At 65.0% G+C, this 21234-nt stretch overlaps 2 protein-coding genes across 3 annotated transcripts; both read right to left on the bottom strand.

The window, feature by feature from the left end:
* Nucleotides 1-1914: 1914 nt before the first annotated feature.
* RIT1 (Ras like without CAAX 1) lies at nt 1915-8608 on the bottom strand. 2 transcript variants are annotated; one of them, XM_029056395.2, is made up of 5 exons: nt 8363-8540; nt 8189-8245; nt 7980-8053; nt 4715-4906; nt 1915-3160 (listed from the first exon to the last, which is right to left on the bottom strand). In XM_029056395.2, exons 1-5 carry the CDS (start codon nt 8475-8477, stop codon nt 2930-2932), a joined length of 669 nt encoding a protein of 222 aa, XP_028912228.1. In that variant the 5' UTR covers nt 8478-8540; the 3' UTR covers nt 1915-2929. The 2 variants fall into 2 exon arrangements, with proteins under 2 accessions (XP_028912228.1, XP_028912229.1); XM_029056396.2 differs by lacking the exon at nt 8189-8245 and having other exon boundaries at nt 8363-8608.
* Nucleotides 8609-8751: 143 nt separating this feature from the next.
* On the bottom strand, nt 8752-16844 carry KHDC4 (KH domain containing 4, pre-mRNA splicing factor). The gene is made up of 14 exons (XM_029055076.2): nt 16757-16844; nt 16412-16637; nt 15694-15822; nt 14450-14529; nt 14234-14286; nt 13924-14087; nt 13470-13681; nt 13313-13373; nt 12981-13038; nt 12585-12838; nt 11036-11260; nt 10497-10612; nt 10289-10380; nt 8752-9518 (listed from the first exon to the last, which is right to left on the bottom strand). Exons 1-14 carry the CDS (start codon nt 16792-16794, stop codon nt 9319-9321), a joined length of 1908 nt encoding a protein of 635 aa, XP_028910909.1. The 5' UTR covers nt 16795-16844; the 3' UTR covers nt 8752-9318.
* Nucleotides 16845-21234: the final 4390 nt, after the last annotated feature.

Below are 21234 nucleotides of genomic sequence, written 5' to 3'. Positions count from 1 at the left end.
CTCCCCGCCACCCCTGAATCCCCCTCCCCGTTTTCCGTGGCTCATCGAGAGCCGCACCAGGGGACGGGGATCGGAGCAGGGGAGGGCGCTGCCCCGAGGAGCCGGCCCTGGGCCTCGCCCCGTCGTGCAACGAAATGGGTCACGCGCACCTCCCGCCCAAAGCCCCCCGCTATGCACAGAGTAGGGTGCGGGGGGGGGGGTCCCCGCCCCGCTCCTTCCAGCTGTAAATACTATAGCACCCAAAGTCAAAAGTAACTTTGGCATTTCTGCGGCGGGGGTCGGTCTAGGCGCGGACTCGCCCTCCCTCCCCACCTTGGGCTGGGGTGGGGTTCCGGGGTTAGCTCACGTGACCCCCGCCCCCACCGAGCCCCGGGGTCGGGGCCACGGGCCCACGGGGAGCCGGGCTCAGCTCGGCCCGGCCCCTCGGCCCGCGGTGCACCTCCGGGCCCGGGGGGTTCGAGGAGCGCGGCACCTCCCTCCCCTCCCCGCCGGCACTCGTTATCAGAGAGGTCCTCTCACCCCAGGCCACGGTTTCTAAGGGTCAGGCAGGTTCTGGGGGCGACTGTCCTGGAGCGGGACAGTCCCCGCTGGGGAGGGCCCTCAAGTTCCCCCCCCCCCCCTCCAAGGCTGTCTCCTTTTCCGACGCTAATGTTTTGCACAAAGCTTCTGGCACGGAGGACCCTTAGGAGAACTTGTTCCCCCTCCTCTTCCTCCCCCACAGGCCGGCATCTGTCCCGGAGAGAGTTCCACCCCCGGTTCAGCCTGGCAGGGTGGAAAGATGCACCTGTTGACTAGGCCTGGGCTTGGCGGGGAGCCTTGATGAGGAGGGAGCCCAGAGGATCCTGAGTTTTGGGGGGCAGGATTTGAGAGGCGGGGAGCCGGGCCGGGGGGGGGGGGGGGAGGGTCCTTGCCATCGCCCCCTTTTGTTCCGCTTCCCCCCCGGCCTCCCCGTGCCACGTGCGACCTCCCCTTCACCGCGTGTCTTCTCGTGGTAAAAAAATGGACCCAGAAGTGGTTCACAAAGCAACAGATATGCACGCTGCCGTGTTCTGGGCCGGGGCGCGCCGGGCAGGCAGTCGGGGTGCGTGTGTGCGTGTGAGTGTGTGCGTGTCCGGGGGGTGGGGGGGGGAGACCAGATACTAACACGATCGGCGCGGAGCCCGCCTAACTCTGTAACCCTAAGCTACGGTATGTACTGCTATCTTGTATGTTCGACTTGTCGATGCACAAATAAAGACCCGATTCACCCCCGCTGGGCCTTGCCCCTCGCCGCTCTGCTCTCGAATTCGACGCCCCCGACGGATTGGGGGGGGGGGGGGCTTATTGGACGTTGGCCAGAAAGGGGTCCCCCCAGCAACAGTAACAATAGTGATGGTATCTGTTAAGCGCTTACTATATGCAAAGCACTGTTCTAAGCGCTGGGGGGAATACAAGGTGATCAGGTTGCCCCCGGTGGGGCTCCCGGTCTTCACCCCCATTTTCCAGATGAGGGAACTGAGGCCCAGAGAATAGTGTTGGTATTTGTCAAGCGCTTACGATGTGCCGAGCACCGTTCTAAACGCTGGGGTGGATACAGGGTAATCGGTTTGTCCCCCGTGAGGCTCCCAGTGAAGCCCCATTTTACAGATGAGGTAACAGAGGAAGTGAAGTGACTTGCCCACAGCCACACAGCTGACAAGTGGTGGTGGTGGTGGTGGGGGGATTCGAACCCACGCCCTCTGACTCGCAAGCCCGGGCTCTTTCCCCTGAGCCACACTGCTTCTCTGGGGAAGCGACTTGCCCCAAGTCACCCAGCTGCTAAGTGGTGGGGCCAGGATTAGAACCCGTGACCTCTAACTCCCCAGCCCGGGCTCTTTCCCCTGAGCCACGCTGCTTCTATGCAGCAATGCAGCAATGCCCCGCACCAGTCTCCTAATCAATTAACGGTATTTATTGAGCACTTTCGGTGTGCCGAGCACTACTAAGCACTTGGGAGAATACAAGAGAAGAAGAGTCGGTCGGCAGGATTCCCCACCGCGCCCGGGATAGAATTTCCCACCCAGCAGGGCTCGTGTCGTCCATCCGGTCTAACCCCACTCCCTTTGACTGCAGCTCCGCCCCCCAATCCCTTCGAGGGCTCGGAGGGCGCCCGTGGGGTGGGTGGGCGGTCTCCCTGAACCGCCCCCCCATCCCAACTCAATACTTAATCTTGGCCCCCAAGGGTCAACCGGTCCAGCCCCCTGCCTCCGGGCACTCCTAGGAGTCCCGGATCACCCCCCCCCCGCGTCCAGCACACTCGGTTCCCCTCCCCCCTCCGACCGAATTCGAGTTTTTTCGCTTGGGGGGGGAGGGATGAGCCCCCTGAACGACCGTCCCACCCTCCGCCCCATCTGCTTGGCTTTGGGCCCAGGCGGCGGGGCGAACTCTCGCGAGACTTCCGCCTGCCAGGAGTCCCCGCCGGGCGGGGAAGCTTCCGACGCACGGCGTGATGACGCCACGGGGGGGCGGGGCCACCCCGCGGCCGAAGTCGACGTTACACGGGGGGCGGGCCGCTGGCGACGCCTAGGCGGTGACGTCAGAGGGGGGGCCGAAGAAGGCGGGAAACGTCGCGCGCGGGCGGGGGCGCTGACGTCACGAGGTGGCGCGGGGGGGGGGGGGCGGGGCCTCGCCTCAGGCCTTCGCCTCAGGCCTTCGCCTCAGGCTTCGCCTCGGGCCTAAAAGCCAATTTTCTGGCCCCGAGTGCGGGGTCTTCGACGCCCTTCGTCCCGCCAGGCCGAACGAGCAGGGGGGGGGCGACGGCGGCGACCCCGAGCCCCGCCGGCGAGGACCCCGCCGCCCCCACCCCGGGCCCGCGGGCGGCGGGACGAGGCGAGGGCGCAGGCCTCGGGGACCGCCCTCGCCCCTCCGCTCCCGCCAGAGCGCGGGACTGGGGGCGCCCGGCCCGGGGCCCTCACGTCACCGAGTCCTTCTTCTTGCGGAACGGGGACTTGAGCCTCTGCCAGACGCTGGCGCGGGGCTTGGCGCGGCGGCCCAGGGCCAGGGCCGCCTCCTTCTCCCGCCGGCGGATCTCCCGCACCAGGGCGTGGAAGACGTCGTCGATGTAGTAGCGATAGGCGGCCGACGTCTCGAAGAACGGGCAGCCGAACTCGCGGGCCAAGGCCGCGCCCTCCTCGTGGCTGACCTGGGGGGGGGGGGGGGGTCGCGCGCCGGGGCCCCACGTGTCATTCATCGTCTCTATCTCCACCTCTGCCTCCTCCTCTAGCCCGCCCGTCGAGGGCAGGGAATGCGTCTACTGCCGTAACCCACCTCATTCAGTCGTTTCTATTGGGCGCCGCCTACGTGCAGAGCGCTAATAATAACATTGGTATCTGATAAGCGCTTACTCTGTGCAGAGCACTGCTCTAAGAGCTGGGGGAGAACCAGGGTCATCAGCTGGTCCCCCGTGAGGCTCACAGGCTTCATCCCCATTTGACAGATGAGGGAACTGAGGCACAGATGTGCAGAGCGCTTACTGATAATAACGTTGGTATCTGTTAAGCGCTGAACTATGTGCCGAGCACCGTTCTAAGCGCTGGGGGAGATCCAGGCTCATCAGGTTGGCCCCCGTGAGGCTCACAGTCTTCATCCCCATTTTAGAGAGGAGGCACAGAGAATAATAACGTTGGTATGTGTTAAGCGCTTACTACGTGCAGAGCACCGTTCTAAGCGCTGGGGTGGATACAGGGTCATCAGGTGGTCCCAGGAGGCTCACAGTTCATCCCCTTTTTCCAGATGAGGGAACTGAGGCCCAGAGAAGCCAAGTGACTTGCCCACAGTCACACAGCTGACAAGCGGCAGAGCCGGAATTCGAACCCATGACTCCCAAGCCCAGAATTTGAACCCATGACCTCTGACTCCCAACCCCGGGCTCTTTCCACTGAGCCACGCTGCCTCTCTAAGCAGAGCACACAGTGATACTCTCCCAAGCGCTCAGTCCAGTGCTCTGCACATAGTAAGCCCCACTTTTCCTCATCTTCCACTCCCTTCTGCTTCCCCTTTCCCGGTCCCACTCCCCTCCTAGCCGCATCTCTCATTCCTTTATCTGTATTGCCGTCTACCTCCCGACCTCTAAAATGTAAACTCCTTGTGGGCAGGAAAGGCACTCGGTAAATACGACTGAATCCATGAATGAACGGTAAACACTCAATAAATGCGACCGACTCCTTCCCCCTCCACGGCACTTCTAACAATAATGACGACGGCATTTGTTAAGCGCTTACTACGTGCAGAGCACCGTTCTAAGCGCTGGGGGGGGATACCAGGCGATCCGGTTGTCCCACGTGGGGCTCACAGTCTTCATCCCCATTCGACGGAGGAGGAAACTGAGGCCCAGAGAAGTGAAACGACTTGCCCAAAGTCACCCAGCTGACAAGCGGCGGAGCCGGGATTAGAACCCATGACCCCTGACTCCCAAGCCCGGGCTCTTGCCACTGAGCCAGGCATTTACTTCTCTTAATGCCTGCCTCCCCCGCTCTAGACTGGAAGCTCACGGTGGGCAGGGAACGGGTCTGTTTATTGTGGCACGGTCCCCTCCCAAGCGCTCGGTACAGTGCTGCGCACGCAGTCAGCGCTCGATAAATACGACCGAACGAGGGAACGAAATGGATTCCCCCGGGTCGGGGCACAGTCGGGCGGCGGGAAGCAGGCGGGTCGGGGGGTGGGAGGGCGGAGGTGCGCCCGCGGGACCCTCGCTCACCTGGCGCAGCTGGCGGAGGTCCGACTTGTTCCCCACGAGGACGACGGGGGTGTCGTCGGTGCGGCGGACGCGGTAGATGAGCTGCTTGCAGTCCCGGGCCTCGTGGAAGCTGCGCTGGTCCGTGATGGAGTAGCAGATGATGAAACCCTCCCCCGCTCGCATGTACTGGTCACGCATGGCCGTGAACTCCGCCTGGGGAGGGGGACGGAGGGAGGGGGCGGCGGCCCCCATCAGCCCCCGCCCGCCGCACCCCGGCCCTGCCGCGCCCGGCTCGGGCGGGACGACCGGATGGGGTGGGGCGATGAGCCCGGGCGAACCCCCGGCCTTAGACTTTGGCCCGATCGTCAGTCGCTTTGTCAACCGCATTGACTGAGCGCCTGCCCTGCTCGGCTCTTGGAAGAGGATGATGGTATTTGTTAAGCGCTTACTACGTCCCAAGCGCCGTGCTAAGCGCTGCGGGGGGGGGGGGGGGGGAATACGACGTGATCGGGTCGTCCCCCGTGGGGCTCCCAGTCTTCATCCCCGTTTTCCAGATGAGGGAACTGAGGCCCAGAGGTGTGAAGTGGCTTGCCCGAGGTCACAGAGCAGACAGGTGGCGGAGCCGGGACTAGAACCCACATCCTCTGACTCCCCAGCCCGGGCCCTTCCCACTGAGCCACGCAACGGTGATAAATACGGTATCTGTTAAGCGCTTACTACGTGCCAGACGCATTCCCTGGCCACCCCGCGTTTACGGTCTAGAGGGGGAGACATTTATAATAAAGAAATGATGACCTAAGTGCCGTGGAAGGGGAGATGAATAAAGGCCCAATCTGTAAAACGGGGATTAAAATGAAAAATAAATGATGGTATTTGTTAAGCGCTTACGATGTGCAAAGCACTGTTCTAAGCGCTGGGGGCTACAAGGTGATCAGGTTGTCCCACGTGGGGCTCACAGTTTTACTCCCCATTTGACAGCTGAGGTAACTGAGGCACAGAGAAGGTAAGCGACTTGCCCAGTCACACAGCTGACTAGCGGCAGAGCTGGGATTAGAACCCGTGACCTGGACTGTGAGCCCCACGTGGGACAATCTGATCACCCTATATCCTCCCCAGCGCTTAGAACAGTGCTTTGCACATGGTAAGCGCTTAACAAACGCCATTATTATTATTATTATTATTATTAATAAAGGGAGCGCGTCGGCAGGTCCATATTGAAAGCCCATTTCCTCCAAGAGGCCTTCCCCGACGAAGCCCTCATTTCCTCTTCGCCCACGCTCTTCTACGCCGTCTTCGCACTTGGATTTTCACCCTCTATTCACCCCTCCCTCAGCTCCACACGCTTATTCACCTACATTTCCCACATTTATTTATTTGTATCGACATCCGTCTCCCCCTCTGGACTGTAAACTCCTCGTGGGCGGGGGACGCTTCCACCGGCTCCGCTATGTTGTCCTCGCCCGAGCGTTTACTACAGCGCAAACGGTGGCCTGCCCACGGTAAGCACACGGATAGAGCCCGGCCCTCGGTTCTCATCCCGGCTCCGCCTCTCGTCGGCTGCGTGACCTCGGGCAGGTCGCTTCACTTCTCTGGGCCTCAGTTCCCTCATCTGTAAAATGGGGGTGAAGACTGGGAGCCCCACGGGGGACGGGGATGGTGTCCAACCTGGTTATCTTGCATCTACCCCAGTGCATGGTAATAATAACAATAAATGATGGTACTTAAGTGCTTATTATGTGCCAAGCACTGTTCTAAGCGCTAGGATATTAATAATGTTGTATTTGTTAAGTGCTTACTATGCACATATTACTGTCTCCAACCCAGTTGGCTCATGTCCCCTCCAGCGCTTCTTATTACAGTGCCTGGCACACAGCAAGTGCCTAACAAATATAATTATTCTTCTTCTTCTTACTATTCATTCACTCATTCGATCGTCATTTTCGAGCGCTTACTCTGTGCAGGGCACTGTACCGAGCGCTTGGAAAGTACAATTCAACAATAAAGGGAGACCAACCCCGCCCACAACAGGCTCACGGTCTAGAAGGAGGGAGGCGGACGGCAAAACAAGTAGCAATAGCATCAATATAAATAAATAGAATTATCAAAACAAGTACTACACCCATCAAAACAAGTACTACGAATTAATCGCGTCGGACACAGTCCCCGTCCCACACGGGGCTCCCGCTCCTCATCCCCATTTTTTTTTACAGACGAGCGAACCGAGGCCCAGAGAAGTGGACCGACTCGCCCGAGGTCACAGGGCAGACACGCGGCAGAGCGGAGATCAGAACCCGTGACCTTCCGACTCCCGGGCCCGGACTCTAGTCACCCTGCCACGCTGCTTCTGGTAAGGTGCCTGGCGATATAGTGAGCGCCTAATACACCCCATAAGGAAATGATGCTACCGATCGATCGATCGACTAAATGAATGATCTCCCACTAATAATGACAATGTCCGTATTCGCCAAGCACTGTTCTAAGCGCTGGGGGTGGATACAAGGTGATCAGGTCATCCCACTTAGGGCTCACAGTCTTCAACCCCGTTTTACAGATGAGGAAACTGAGGCCCAGTGAAGTGACTGAGGCCTAGAGAAGCAGTGCTGCTCAGTGGAAAGAGCGTGGAGTTGGGAGTCAGGGGTCGTGGGTTCTAATCCCGGCTCCGCCGCGCGTCAGCTGTGTGACCTCATGGCAAGCCACTTCGCCGGGCCTCAATTAATAACGACGGCATCTGTTAAGCGCTTACTCTGTGCCAAGCAATAACTTCGGTATTTGTGAAGCGCTCACTATGTGCCGAGCACTGTTCTAAGCGCTGGGGTAGACACAGGGGAATCAGGATGTCCCACGTGGGGCTCCCAGTCTCCATCCCCATTTTACAGATGAGGTCACTGAGGCCCAGACAAGTTCAGGGACTCGCCCACAGTCACCCAGCTGACAAGTGGCGGAACTGGGATCTGAACTCAGGCCCTCTGACTCCAAAGCCCGTGCTCTTTCCACTGAGCCACCCCGCTTCTCCGAGCACTGTTCTAAGCGCTGGGGGGGGGGGGGGATAGAAGGTGATGAGGTTGGCCCCCGTGGGGCTCCCGGTCTTCATCCCCATTTTCCGGACGAGGGAACGGAGGCCCGGGGAAGGGAAGCGACTCGCCCACGATCCCGCGGCGGCCGAGGGGGACCCCGTCACGCCGGATCCACCCCGGCGCTGAGCACAGGGCGCGGGCTGAAGAACGGGGCGCATCCCCGCCGTCGTCATGGCGACGGGGAGGAGGAGGAGGAGGAGGAGGATGCTCACCTGTCCCGCGGTGTCGAGGATGTCCAGGTTGGCGGGCTCGTCGTCGATGCGGATGCGGATCTTGTAGGCGTCCTCTGCGGGAGGGGGGGGCGGGCTTCAGAGGCGGGGAGGGGGCCGGACCCCTGGGCGAAGCGCTGGGGCGGGGGAAGGGGGTCCCCAGTGGCGCGCGGGTCCCCGCGCGTCCCCCCCTCCCGGCGGGGCGGCCTCACCGATGGTGGGGTCGTGGTCCTCGGGGAAGCGGTGGCTGATGAACTGCATCGTCATGGCTGCGGAACCCCCCGGGGGCGCACGGGTCAGGGTCGGGGCCCCGCCGGGGTCACGACCCCCGCCCCCCCCCCCCCCCCCCCCCGATCCCCCGCCCCGCCCCCCGGGGTGGCACGTACCGCTCTTGCCCACGCCCCCGGCCCCGAGCATCACCAGCTTGTACTCGCGGGACTGGCCGCCGCCCCCCGCTCCTCCCGCCGCTCCGGGCCCGGCCGGCCGGGCTCCCGGTTCCATGGCGGGGAGAGCCCGGCCCGTCGACGCTCCGGTCCGCCCTCCCTCCCTCCCTCCCTCCGTCCCCCCGTGCGGGGGTCGGGGGGGCTCTGACCCGCGACCCCTCCCGCGGCGGGGAAGATGGCGCCGCCGCCGGCGTCCCGGCCGGGAAGGAGGCGGGGAAGGGGCGTCCCGGGCCCGCCCCCCCGTGACGTCCCCGGGGCCCGCCCCCGCCCCCGCCCCGCCCCGGGGGACCCGAGCTCCCCGCCGCGCGAGACAGAAGGATCCACAGCCGGCCCAACGTTTGTCCGTTTATTTATAACCAAGTGGTGGTGTGAAATATGTACAACATCCAGCGGGCCGCCCCGGCCCCGCTCCTCTTCCCCCCTCAACCCCGGCCGACGTGCAAGGGGCCCCCCCCCCCGGATCGGGGTGCGGTGGGCTGCCGGCGACGCCGTCGCGCCCCGTCCCTAAGACCCCCCGCGCCGGCGGAGGGAGGGACGGGGGGCCCGAGCCGGAAAGCGGGGGCTCCCCCGGCGCCCGGGGGGGGGGGACCTCCCGACGGGGAGGGGGAAGAGGCCGAGGCCCGGGGGGACGGAGACGGGACGTCCCGGGCGGCCGACCCCGCCGCCCGCCCCCTCTCCGGGTCCCGCTCTCCGGGCCGCGGGCGCCGACGGGAGCCGGGACGTCCGTCGGGGCGGCGCGGGGTGAGCGGCCGGCGCCTTCCTCCTCCTCCCGCCCCGTCCCGTCCCACCCGCCCGGAGAACGGTGACTCTGGAGCGGGGGCCCCCCGCCCGTTCTGCGCGGCCATGCATCGTCGCGACCCGGGAGCCGCCGCCGCCGCCGCCTCTCGGTCGTCCCCCGGCTACGGCGCCATCCAGAAGGGCATCTGCTGCTTGGCCTGGGGCTGGGCCGAGGGGAACTGGTAGCCCAGGCTCCAGCCCGGCGGGAAGCTAGCGGCCCCTTTGTGGCTCCCGTGCTCCTCCTCTTCGTCCGACGAGTCCCCCGCGTAGGCCACCAGCCCGAAGCCCTTGTCCGCCGCCTTCATCTTCTTCGCCGGGTAATCTGGGGGGGTGGGGGGGGGGGAGGGAGGGAGAAGGAGAGGCGACCCGCACCACCCGAGGGAGAGATAACACCCCGAAAAAAGTTAATTTAAAAAAAAAAAAAAGAAGTAGTTAATGGTAAGCGGTTAGGGCGGCCGGTGTCGAGGCGGGCCGGCCCCCACGGCGGGCCCAGGCGGCGGCGGCCCCGGCGACGGCACGGCGAGTCCGGCGCGACCGTGGAAGGAAGCGGAGAGAGAGAGAGAGAGAGAGAGAGAACAGAGAAAAAAACACAAAGAAAAAAAGACAAACAAAAAAAAGGAAAGTTAGCAGGGGTGTCACGGGGGGAGGCCTGGCTTCTCGCTTAAGAGTTAAAAGGAAGAAGGTGGAAAAGGCGGCCGGTGGGGAAGGGAGGTGGGGGCGGAGGCCCGGGGGGCCTCGGGCATCCCGGCTGGGCGGTGCCGGGTGGCACGGGGTCCCGAGGACCCCCACCCCGGGCACCGTAGCGCCGCCGCGGCCGGCCCCGAGGGCTGGAGCTCTTAAAAGGGGCTGCGGTCGGTCGGTTCGGGCCCGGGGCCGCCCCGGGGTCCGGAAGGGTCCGGCGGGCGGACCGACGGGGGCGGGGGGGAGAGGGAGGCGGGCGGGGGCCGGAGAACCCCCGGGGAGAGGCTGGGCCCGCCGGGCGGCTCGCCGCCGTCCCCCCGCCCCATCGCCCGCCCGTTTGAACCCGGTGAGAGGAACGAGGAAACGCTGGAGGCGCCCCCCCCTCCGGCCCCCCGCCCCCGCGGGACTCACCGTGGCCGCCCGCGCCGACTCCAGACCCAGGCCGGTCCTCGAGCTCGGGTTTGAGGCCCGTCACCGGGAAGGCCGGAGGAGGCATCAACTGCCTGGCCGGGAGACAGGGGAAGAAGACGGGGGGCGGGGGGAGAGGCCGTGAGCGGGCCTGCCCCGGCGGGGGGGCCGGGGCCGGCGGGGGAGCGGCGCCAGCCGCGGGGGGCCGTACCTGTCCCTCTCTCGCTCTTTGCCCGAGGAACCGGGCGTCCTGGCTGCCGGGGCCTCGCCCTCGCTCTGGCCGCAGGAAGAGCCTGTACCTAAATTAGTCATATGAATGGGTCCATGCTATGAGCAGAAAAACACAGGGCCATTAGCACATCTCCCGCTGCACCACCGGCTCCAGCTCCTCGACCTGGCGGCGGCCCCGGGGCGGGCGGCCGGATCGCGCCCCGGCCCCACCGGGACGCCCCCCCCCCCCCGCCCCTCCGGCCCGCCCCGCTCGCTCCTGGAGCCCCGAGGGCGGCGTGTGCGTGTGTACGCGTGCGTGGGGGGGGGGGGTCGGGAGGAGGGGGCGCGGACGACGGGACCGGCCGGGCCCCGCGAGGAGGAGGGCCGTCCCGCCCCAGTCGTCCCGCGAGCCCGATGCCCAGAGGGATGGGGAGAGGTGCCCGCGGTCACCCCCTAGTCGGGGCGAGGAGACCGGAGAGGAGCCCCGGGGTCCCGGGGGGAGGGGAGAACGGGGACCGGGCGGGGGGAAGGGTGCTCGACCTGGTATCCGAGCAGCCCCGACTCGCGCTCGTCCGGCAGCTCCTCGGTGAACCGCCTCTTCTGCGCCTGGGGCTGGGCCGGGCCGGGCGGCGGCGGCGGGGGCGGGGGCGGAGGCTGCTGCTGCTGCTGCTGCTGCTGCGGCGGCGGGGGCGGCTGAGGCTGGGGCACGGCCGGGACCGCGGCCTTCACCGGGGCCGGAGGGAGGAAGGGGCCGCCCAGGGGAGGCTGTCCCGGTCGGCGGCGGAAGACACGACACGGGACAGAGTGAGGACCGGCCGCGGAGAAGCCCGCAGGTTCTCGCCACCCCCGGGGGCCTCGACCTCCCCGCCTGGGAGACGGGTTCCATCCCACCCCTTGCGGGAGGAGGCCGGGACGGAGGGACTGTCCGCGTGAACCCCGGTGCCGGGGGGAGTCGAGCCAGGGGTACAGTGAGGATAATAATAATCACGGTATTTATTAAGCGCTTCCCTACGTGCCAGACCCCGTGCTGAGCGCGGGGGTGGAGACCGGCACATTGGGTTGAAAACAGTCCCCGTCCCAGACGGGGCTCTGACTCGTTCCCCATTTTACAGAGGAGGTGAACGAAACACGGAGAAGTGGCTTGCCCGAGGTCAAGCGGTGGAGCCGGAATTAGAACCCGCGACCTTCTGACTCCCAGGCCCGGGCTCGAAGCCACTAGGCCGGGCTGCTTCCGTACGGTCGGTGGAGGCGACGGGGGGAAGGCGAGCCGGGCCTGGGGGGCTGCCGGCACGCCCCCGGGGCGGGGAACCCCTACACTCTAAGCTCCCTGTGGGCAGGGAAACCGTCCAAGAAACCCGACAGACGACGACTCCCCCGCTTTTCGGCCGAATCCAAGGCCCGTCTCCTCCCAGAGGCCTTCCCCGGTTGCGCCCTCCTCTCCTCCCGCTCCCTTCGGCGTCGCCCCGCCGCGCTCCCTTTACTCATCCCCTACTCCCAGCCCCGCATCGCTCGCGTCCACATCCGTCTAGACCGCGAGCCCGCCGCGGCCTCTATCTGTTGCCGGACTGTACCTTCCAAGCGCTCAGTACAGCGTTCCGCACGCTGTCGTTCAGCGCTCAATCGACACGACGGCATGAATCGGTCCCTTACCGATAGTAACGTCTGTCTCGCCCTCTACACTCTTAAGCCCCTCGCGGAGAAGGAACGTTTGCTAGCGTACCGTCCCCGCCCAAGCGCTCGATACGGGGCCTTGCCCACGCTGAGCGCTCAATAGATACGACCCAATGTCGTTGTACCGTCTACTCCCGAGCGCTCGGTTCGGCGTTCTGCACGAGGTAAATACGACCGACTGACTGAGGCTCCTGGCGGACCGGGGTTTTGCGGGGTGGAGGATTGCTATCGTTCTTGTCCGTCTCCCCCGATTAGACCGTGCCCCCGTCAAAGGGCAGGGACCGTCTCTAACCGTTACCGACTTGTACGCTCCAGGCGCTTAACCCAGTGCTCTGCACATAGTAAGCGCTCAATAAATAAATACTATTGAATGACTGAACCCTTCCCCTCCGCAACCCCCCCACCGCCTCCGTCCTACCTGCCCAGCGTTGGCTGGCGGCTGCACCTGAGGGATCGGGTACTGGGTGGGCACGGGGGGCCCGGCGGCGGGCAGCGCGGGCAGGACTCCGGGGGCCAGCGGGACGGCCGGGGGCACGATGCCCGGCACGCCGTAGGGCAGCGGGAGCGGCTGCTGGGGCGGAGGGCCGGCGGGGCAGCCGGGCTGGTAGCCGCCGGCCGGGTAGTACGGAGGCTGCGGGGGGACGCCGGCCACGGCGGCGGGCTGGGGGTAGCCTGGCGAGGACAGGGCGGGGGCGCTCAGCGGCGCCGGGACCCCACCCCCGCCCTCCCGGCCCCGACTCCCCTCCCGCCGCGGCCCGCGGTCCGGCCAGAGACGCGACGCCCGCCCACCCCCCACCCGGCCCCGCCGGCCTACCTGGCAGCGGCACCGCCGGGTTGATCTGGTTCACGAATCTCGAGTACTCGGCGTGAACCTGGGGCGGGACGGGGCACGGTGAGAAGCGGCCCGGGGTCGCCAACTTCGGGGGGCCCGGGGAACGTCAGCGAGGGAGAGCGCGGAAACTGGGGGGTGGGAGAGGGCGTGTTCGGGGCCAACGAGAGGCGCGGAGAGGAGGTCTGCATCGAGAGCCAAGCCGGAGAGCTGGGATGGAGTGGGAGAAGCGCGCGGGGGAAGCGCGCGAGAGGGCCGGGGTTCGGCTGGGAGAAGAGGCGCGAGCCGGCGGGGTGGGGAGGACCGCGACCGCTCACCGTCTGCAACAGGTTGTCGCACAGCTTCTTGGCGGCGGCCAGGCCTTCGGGCTTGGGGTGACTGCGGACGAGGGCCGAGTGAGCCAGCGGCCCGGGGGAGGCCCCCGCGAGGCCGGGCCCCCGGCCCCGCCCCGCCGGCCCCCCGCCGCCCCCTCACCTGACGTAGATGTACATGGGCTCGAAGGCCTCGCGGCCGGAGGCGGGCTCGATGCAGCCCGAGCCCTTGCCGCGCAGGAAGACCTTGGCGCCCGTCTCGGCCTGGATGTGCTGCAGGTAGGAGCAGCCCGGCCCCTCCACCTTCTCCTTGACGCCGAAGGCGGGCACCGCGTGCTCCAGCCCCACGAACAGCTTGTCCTGCACGTAGTGCATCTGCGGACCCCGCCGCCGCCGCCGCCGCCGGGACGGACCGTCAGCGCCCTCCGCCCCGACCCCCGGACCGCCCGCCGCCCGGGGCTGTGGGGCCGCGCAGTCCGCCCCCCGCCGGGCTCCGCCGGGGGGCCGCTCTCTGCGCCCCTTTGCTCTAGGAGGAGCGTATCGGCGAGGCCCCCTTCGTCGGACGCCGCCTTCTTCATCCTCCGCCCGCGCCCCCCCTCCCCCCCGGGCCCACCTACCCCCGACTGGAAGGGCGGCTTGGGGCCCACGGCGGGGGCCAGCGGGGGCAGCGGGGCGGGCTGGTGGTAGACGGTCACGGTGGCGCCGTTGAAGGTGGGGCTGGTCCCGGTGGCCGCCTTGACCACCCCGTTGGTGATGATCTCTTTGATGCGGTTCACGGCTCCTGCGGGCGGGGCCGCCGTCAGGGGGGCGGCGCGGAGGGGCCCGGGGCTGCTGTCCCGTCGCCCACGGCCGCGAGCCAGCCGCGGACGGCCGACGCGCCTAACGTTACGCGGCGAGCGCTCGATATCTGAGACTAAACCAACTCACGGTCCACCAGCTCTCGCGTCTGGCCCTGGACGTGCAGGTACAGCGGCCGATCCCTACGAGGGGGCGACCCGTCAGACCACGGCGTCCCCCGGGGACGCCCCCCCCCCCCCCCCCCCGAACTCTCTCCACCCCCACCGGGTAGTGGGGATGCAGAGACCCCCGACCCCTCACCCGCGGCAGGCCGGATTCCCCGGGGGGCTCGACGCGCGCACGTACCCCGGCCCGACTTTAGCTTTCTCCTCGCCGGTCATAAATCTCCCTCGCGTCGACACGGCCGCCCCGCTCAGCCGGCTTATCTGGGGAGAGCCAAGGGGGCGGCGGGTGGGGGTCGGTGAGGAAGAACGACAGCGGCAGGGACGACGGTATTTGTTAAGCGCTTCCTACGTGCCAAAGGCCGCTCTAAGCGCTGGGGGAAATACGAGGTCATCGGGTTGCCCCACGGGGGGCTCACGGACGGCCCTCATCCCCGTTCTACAGACGAGGTAGCTCGGGCGCAGAGAAGTTGCCGGGCCGGCCCAGGATCACACAGCCGACAGTCGCGATGGCTTCTGTCAAGCGCTTGCTATGTGCCGAGCACTGTTCTAAGCGCCGGGGGAGATACGAGGTCATCAGACTGTCCCCTGTGGGGCTCACAGTCTTCATCCCCATTTTACAGACGAGGAAACCGAGGCCCAGAGAAGTTACGGGGCTGGCCCCGGGGGCACAGGGCAGACAATAACGACAGTAATAATATCGACGGTACCTGTTAAGCGCTTCCAGAGTGTCAAGCGCTGTTCGTTCACTCGGTCGCATTTATCGAGCGCTTACTACGTGCAGGGCACTGTTCACTCACTCAGTGGTATTTACCAAGCCCTGTTCGTTCACTCAATGGTTATTTAGAGAAGCAGTGTGGCTCAGTGGAAAGAGCCCGGGCTTGGGAGTCGGTCACGGGTTCAAATCCCAGTTCAGCCGCTTGCCGGCTGGGTGACTGCGGGCAAGTCCCTTCACTTCTCTGGGCCTCAGTGACCTCATCTGTCAAATGGGGGTGAAGCCCGTGAGCCCCATGTGGGACAATCTGTTCCCCTTGTATCCTCCCCAGCGCTCAGCACACAGTAAGCACTTAACAGATGCCACAGTCATCATTATTACTCAGCGCTTACTACCTGCAGAGCACCGTTCGTTCACTCAATCGTATCCACGGAGCGCCGCGTGCAGAGCACCGTACCGAGCGCTTGGAATGGACAATCCGGCAGTAGACGGGGAGAATCCCTGCCCAGGCGCCGGGGTAGACGGCGGGGACGGTCTCTCCCCGGGGCCCAACTGTCCGTTCCCAACGCTCGGTCCAGTGCTCTGCACGTAGCAGGCGCTCCATAAATACGGCTGAATGAAGGAGCGAGCCCCCGCCGTCCTCCGAGGCCCCGGCCCGGGTTCCCGGGACCGAGGCGGGGTCCGGGGCGGGGGGGCGGGGGGGGGTCCCGCACCTCGTCCTGGGTCTGTCCGCGGGTCAGCAGGTTGCGGCAGGCCAGGGGGACGTCGTTGATCTCCACCTCGGCCACCACCAGGTCGTCCTTGCTCTTGCCGGCGGCGGGGCCCTTCCCGGGGGCCTGGACCTGCTCGCGGTTAGATTAGATTAGATTTCCCCCGATCAGACCGGGAGCCCGTCAGACGGCAGGGACCGTCTCTATCTGTTGCCGACTCGTTCATTCCAAGCGCTTCGTCCAGTGCTCCGCGCAGAGGGAGCGCTCAATAAATACTACTGAATGAATGAACGAACGAATGAAAGGCAATCGTCTCTCCGGCGCGCTTCCTCTGCGCGGAGCACTGCACTAAGCGCTCGGAGGGGGAGCCCGGGGAGAGTCATGCAATCGTCTCTACTGAGCTTGCTCTGGGCGGGGCACTGCACTAAACGCTCGGAGGGGGTCGGGAGAGCCCCAGGACTGCCATGCAAATGTCTCTATTGAGCGCCTGCTCTGGGCAGAGCACTGCACTAAACGCTCGGAGGGGATCGGGGGAGCCCGAGGAGGGTCGTGCAAACGTCTCTGTTGAGCTTACTCTGGGCGGGGCACTGCACTAAACGCTCGGAGCCCCAGGACTGTCATGCAAATGTCTCTATTGAGCGCCTGCTCTGGGCAGAGCACTGCACTAAGCGCTCGGCGGGGGTGGGGGCCGCCCGTTCCCCGCCCTCCCCCCGGCCCGCACCTTGTCGGCGGCTCCGGCCGACGGCTTGAGCTTCCCCTTGGCCATGAGCATGGCGTTGATCTTGGCGGCCACGGCGGCCGCCGCGTCCAGGGCTCCCGAGGGCGCCGCCGCCGCCGCCGCCCCGCCGCTCGGAGGGTCCCCGCCGGGGGCGGCGGGCGGCAGGAAGAGCAGCGGGGCGGGGGCGGGAGCCGGGGCCGGCGCCGGCTGGTCCCACTTGCTGCGGCGCCTGCGGGACGGGAGCGGGAGCGGGAGCGGCCCCGCCGGGGAGGAGGCGTCAGCGGCATCGTCCCCCGCCCCGCCCGCTCCCCGCCCCTCCCCCCCGCCCCCGGCCCCTCCGGTGCTCACCCGCCGCCCCCGGGATGCGCCGCGCTCCCCGCGGACATGGCGACCGGCTCACCCCAACCGCCCGCCAACCGCTCCCCCCTCCCACGGCCCTTCCGCCCGCCCCTTCGCCCTCGTCACTTCCGCCCTCGCCGCCCCTTCCGGGCGGGGCGCCCTCCCATTGGCCCGCCGAGACGAACTTCCGGCCCGGCGGCCCCGCGTCGCGCGCGGCGTCGTGACGTCGCGACGGCCCCCTGCGGACGCGGGCCGGGGCGGCCATCTTGGGTGCTGGCAGCGGCGCCCGGCGAAGAGGCTGCCGGGGCGGGGCTCAGTGCGCATGCTCCCAGGCGCCGCGGACTTCGCTTTGCCGCTCGGGCCCGGGCGGGGCTCAGTGCGCATGCTCCCAGGCGCCCCGGGCTTCGCTTTGCCGCCCGGGCGGGGCTCAGTGCGCATGCTCCCAGGCGCCGCGGGCTTCGCCGGGCCTGCGGCCTCCCTGTGGCGTCTGCGTTCCCCCATTCCTACTTATTGAGCGCCTACTGTGTGCAGAGCACTGAGCCAAACGCTTGGGAGAGGACAATCCCAGCGATAAACAGCCCCGTTCCCCGCCCGCGGTGAGCTTACCGTCGGGAGGGGAGAGACGGACATTAATTGAATGCATGAGTGGCGATAGATCGATGATAGACGTGGATCGAAGTCTTCGGTGGGCGAAGTCCACAAAGAAGTGGATTTTAATAATCATGGTGGTATTTGTTAAGCGCTTACTAGGTGCGAAGCACTGTTCTGAGCGCTGGGGGATGCAAGGTTGGCCCACGTGAGGCTCACAGTGTTAATCCCCATTTGACAGATGAGGGAATTGAGGCCCAGAGAAGTGAAGTGACTGGCCCAAAGTCGCCCAGCCGGCAAGCGGCAGAGCCGGGATTCGAACCCATGACCTCTGACTCCCAAGCCCGGGCTCTTGCCACTGAGCCCCGCCGCTTCTCTAGTTGGGGATTTTGGAGCACGTTAAACCAAAGTGGTCTTTGGAAGGAGATGGAAGGCCAATTAGGTAAGCGTATTTTGGACCGGGCTCTGGAGAAGACGCTGATGCTAGGAAAGGGCCAGGGAAAACGTGCAAGAGGCAGAACGGCGGCTGGATGGATGGATGGATGGAGACCCCAACAACCGTTAAAGGAAGAAGTGTTAGGTTGCGGATTATGGCAGAGGACGGGACGTTCTGGAGAAAGGCTATCCGTGGTGTCGCCGTGAATCGGAAACAACTAGATGGCACTTATTAATAATCGTGATGATAATGGTCAGAAGTGGTGTGGGGATGGGAGGGGGGATGAATAAAGGGAGCAAGGCAGGGCGAGGGAGAAGAGGAAGGGAAGACGTGGTCAGGGAAGGCCTCTTGGAGGAGATGGGCCCTCCATAATAACGTTGGTATCTGTTAAGCGCTTACTAATACTAATAATAATAATGTTGGTATTTGTTAAGCGCTTACTATGTGCAGAGCACTGTTCTAAGCGCTGGGGTAGACACAGGGGAATCAGGTTGTTCCACGTGGGGCTCCCAGTCTTCATTCCCATTTTCCACATGAGGTCACTGAGGCCCAGGGAAGTGAAGTGACTCGCCCACAGTCACCCAGCTGACAAGTGGCAGAGCGGGGATTCGAACCCGTGACCTCTGACTCCCGAGCCCGGGCTCTTTCCACTGAGCCACGCTGAAAGCTCTGGAGGTGGGGAGAGTCGTCGTCCATTGGATTTGAGGAAGGAGGGCGTACCAGGCCAGAAGCAGGACACGTGCCAGGGGTTGGCCTCATTCTCCACCTCCCCAGCCAGTTTCTTTTTCCATGCTGGTCCCCTGGGCAACGACCAAGCCCCGGCATCAGTCAGCCCTCGCTCCTTCTTGCTGCAGCGCAGGCTCCACCCCCCCCCCCCCCCCATCTCGGTTCAGACCGGAGTTCGAAGTTCCTCTTTCCACTGGAGTCATTAGGTCACGGCCCGTTCTCCACTCTCTCTACTCGCCCCAGGGTTGGTTATAATAACTATAATTATGGTATTTGTTGAGTGCTTACTGTGCGCCAGCCAATGAAGTGGATACGAGCGGATTGGCTTGACCTGTGGGGCAGGGACTGTGTTCAGTCATATATTTAATCATGTTTATTGAGCGCTTAATGTGTGCAGGATACTATACCAAGCCCTTGGGAGAGGACAATAGAACAACTGTACTCTTCCCCCCGACCCTCACTCCACAGCATTTATAATAATAATGATGATGATGGCATTTATTAAGCGCATACTATGTGCAAAGCACCGGTCTAAGCGCTGGGGAGGATACAAGGTGATCAGGTGGTCCCCCGTGGGGCTCACAGTCTTCATCCCCATTTTCCAGATGAGGTCACTGAGGCACAGAGAAGCTAAGTGACTTGCCCCAAGTCACACAGCTGACAAGCGCCTGAGTAGGGATTAGAACCCATGACCTCTGACTCCCAGGCCCAAACTCCACTGAGCCACGCTGCTTCTCTCACTTATGTACATTTCTGTCATTTAATCCATTTGCATTGATGTCTGTCTCCCCCCCGTCTAGACCGAGAGCTCGTCGGGGGTAGGGAATGCCCCTCTTTAGTGTTATATTTTCCCCAACGCCTGGCACCGTGCTCTGCACACAGTAAGAGCCCAAGAAATACGATCAAATGAACGAACAGACCCATCTAACCTCTCCGCTCCACGTCCCGATTAGCCTGTATCCGCCCTAGGGTTGAGCACAGTGCCTGGAACATGGTAAAAGTGTTTAAGAGACGCCTTAGAAATTAAATAGCACCGTTGTTGCTATTGTTAGCGGTTGGTTCAAACCAGGGTTCAGGGTTCGAGATTCAGGCTTCCCGCCAAATGGCTTCTCCCAGCCGGGATGGACGGCGCATGCGCAATGGAGACGCCCGGCGGCTCGGGGTTGCGATTCCCCCCCGTCCCCGCTGGGGGGCGCGGCCCCTTCGCCGGCCTCCCCTCTCCCACAATGGGATTATTATTATTATTAATAATAATGATGATGATGTTCCTTAATCGCTTCCTCTGTGCCAAGCACTGCTCTAAGCGCCGGGGTGGATACGAGCTAATCGGGTTGGATACGGTCGTGGCTCAGTGGAAAGAGCCCGGGCTTTGGAGTCAGAGGTCATGAGTTGGAATCCCAGCTCTGCCACTTGTCAGCTGTGGGACTGTGGGCGAGTCACTTCACTTCTCTGGGCCTCAGTGACCTCATCTGTAAAATGGGGATTAAGACGGTGAGCCCCACGTGGGACATCCTGATTCCCCTGTGTCTACCCCAGCGCTTAGAACGGTGCTCGGCACATAGTAAGCGCTTAACAAACACCAACATTATTATTATTATTATTACGGTCCCCGTCCCCCCGTGGGGCTGACGGTCTTCATCCCCGTTTTACAGATGAGGGAACTGAGGCCCAGAGAGGGGAAGTGACTCGTCCAGAGTCACACGGAAGACACGGGGCAGAACCCGCGTTGGAACCCAGGGCCTTGTGACTCCCAGGCCCCGGCGCTAGGCACTCGGCCACGCCGCCTCGCCCACGGCCGGTCCTGCCCCGCTCCCGGCCTGGCCGGCGACGGTTCCCGCTCCCCAACTCCGGGGAGCGAGTTTACGGCCGCTGGAGATTCGGCCGCAGACTTAGGTGGGAACCGTGCGTTTTGTCCGGTTCTGCCCTCCCAACGCTGCGCTCTGCACTCGACGGACGCTACCGATCGACCCAATACCTCCCTCCCTTCGGGCCCCGAGCTCTCTCCTCGTGACCCGAGTCCGCGGATCTCCCCAGATCCCTCCGGTCGGCGGGTGGGGATGGCAGGCTGCCCCGAATCCCCGCGGACCCTAAAGACGTTTCACCGTTGCCAACTGAGGACTCCGAGACCCGGGCCGACGCACCAGGGCACGGGGGGGGGCGGGGGACGGGAGTCCGGGGAGCAGAGCCTCTTCCCCGGCTTGTGCGACAAGCGTCCCTCCTGGGCCCGATCAGACCAGTGAGGGACCGGGCCCTGGTGGCGGACGAGTCGGGGGACCGGGCTGGCAATGCCGGTGTTTCTAGCAGAGCTGGAGGTGGAGCAGGCTGGGGTCGGGGACACCAACTCACAGGCCGGTTCGCCGCGCCCGGGCGACTACCGGCTACCGGACGGGGCTCCCGCCCTTGGGACACGGTAAGGGGGCCCTCCACGGCAAGGGGGACCCCCACGCCCGCCCCCACCAGAGCGTCGGGAATCCGGGGTGGGGGGAAGGGTGTCCGCGTCTCCGGCCCTCGGCCTGGACGGCTCCGCCGGGCCGGCCCCCGGCCCGGCTCCCAGAAAGGGACAGAAGCGGGAAGTGAAACCCAAGAAAAGAGGAAGAGAGATGGATGGACCAGACCTTTCCCCCCACTCGGGGAGCCACGCGGGGCCTTAGGCTCCCTGCAGGCAAATGCCACGCGGATGACCGTGCAAACAAGCCCCATCTGTTCGCCGGCCCGCTCCCCAGAGCCAGGGGATGAG

This window comes from Ornithorhynchus anatinus, chromosome X5 (genome assembly GCF_004115215.2).
Source record: "Ornithorhynchus anatinus isolate Pmale09 chromosome X5, mOrnAna1.pri.v4, whole genome shotgun sequence".
Lineage (NCBI taxonomy): Eukaryota > Metazoa > Chordata > Mammalia > Monotremata > Ornithorhynchidae > Ornithorhynchus > Ornithorhynchus anatinus.
This window is presented reverse-complemented; position numbering and strand designations above follow the sequence as displayed.

Bases quoted from the DNA above. Each gene is read 5' to 3' on its own strand.
- RIT1 (XM_029056395.2), bottom strand. From the start codon at position 8,477: ATGGAACCGGGAGCCCGGCCGGCCGGGCCCGGAGCGGCGGGAGGAGCG. The intron at 8,054-8,188 runs GTGAGGCCGCCC...CCCCTCCCGCAG, and splicing joins GGACCACGACCCCACCATCG to AGGACGCCTACAAGATCCGC. The intron at 4,907-7,979 runs GTGAGCATCCTC...CCCCCTCCCCAG, and splicing joins TCCTCGACACCGCGGGACAG to GCGGAGTTCACGGCCATGCG.
- KHDC4 (XM_029055076.2), bottom strand. From the start codon at position 16,794: ATGTCCGCGGGGAGCGCGGCGCATCCCGGGGGCGGCGG. The intron at 13,374-13,469 runs GTGAGGGGGCGG...CCTCGTCCGCAG, and splicing joins CCCATGTACATCTACGTCAG to TCACCCCAAGCCCGAAGGCC. The intron at 9,519-10,288 runs GTGAGTCCCGCG...CCACCCCCCCAG, and splicing joins AGTCGGCGCGGGCGGCCACG to ATTACCCGGCGAAGAAGATG.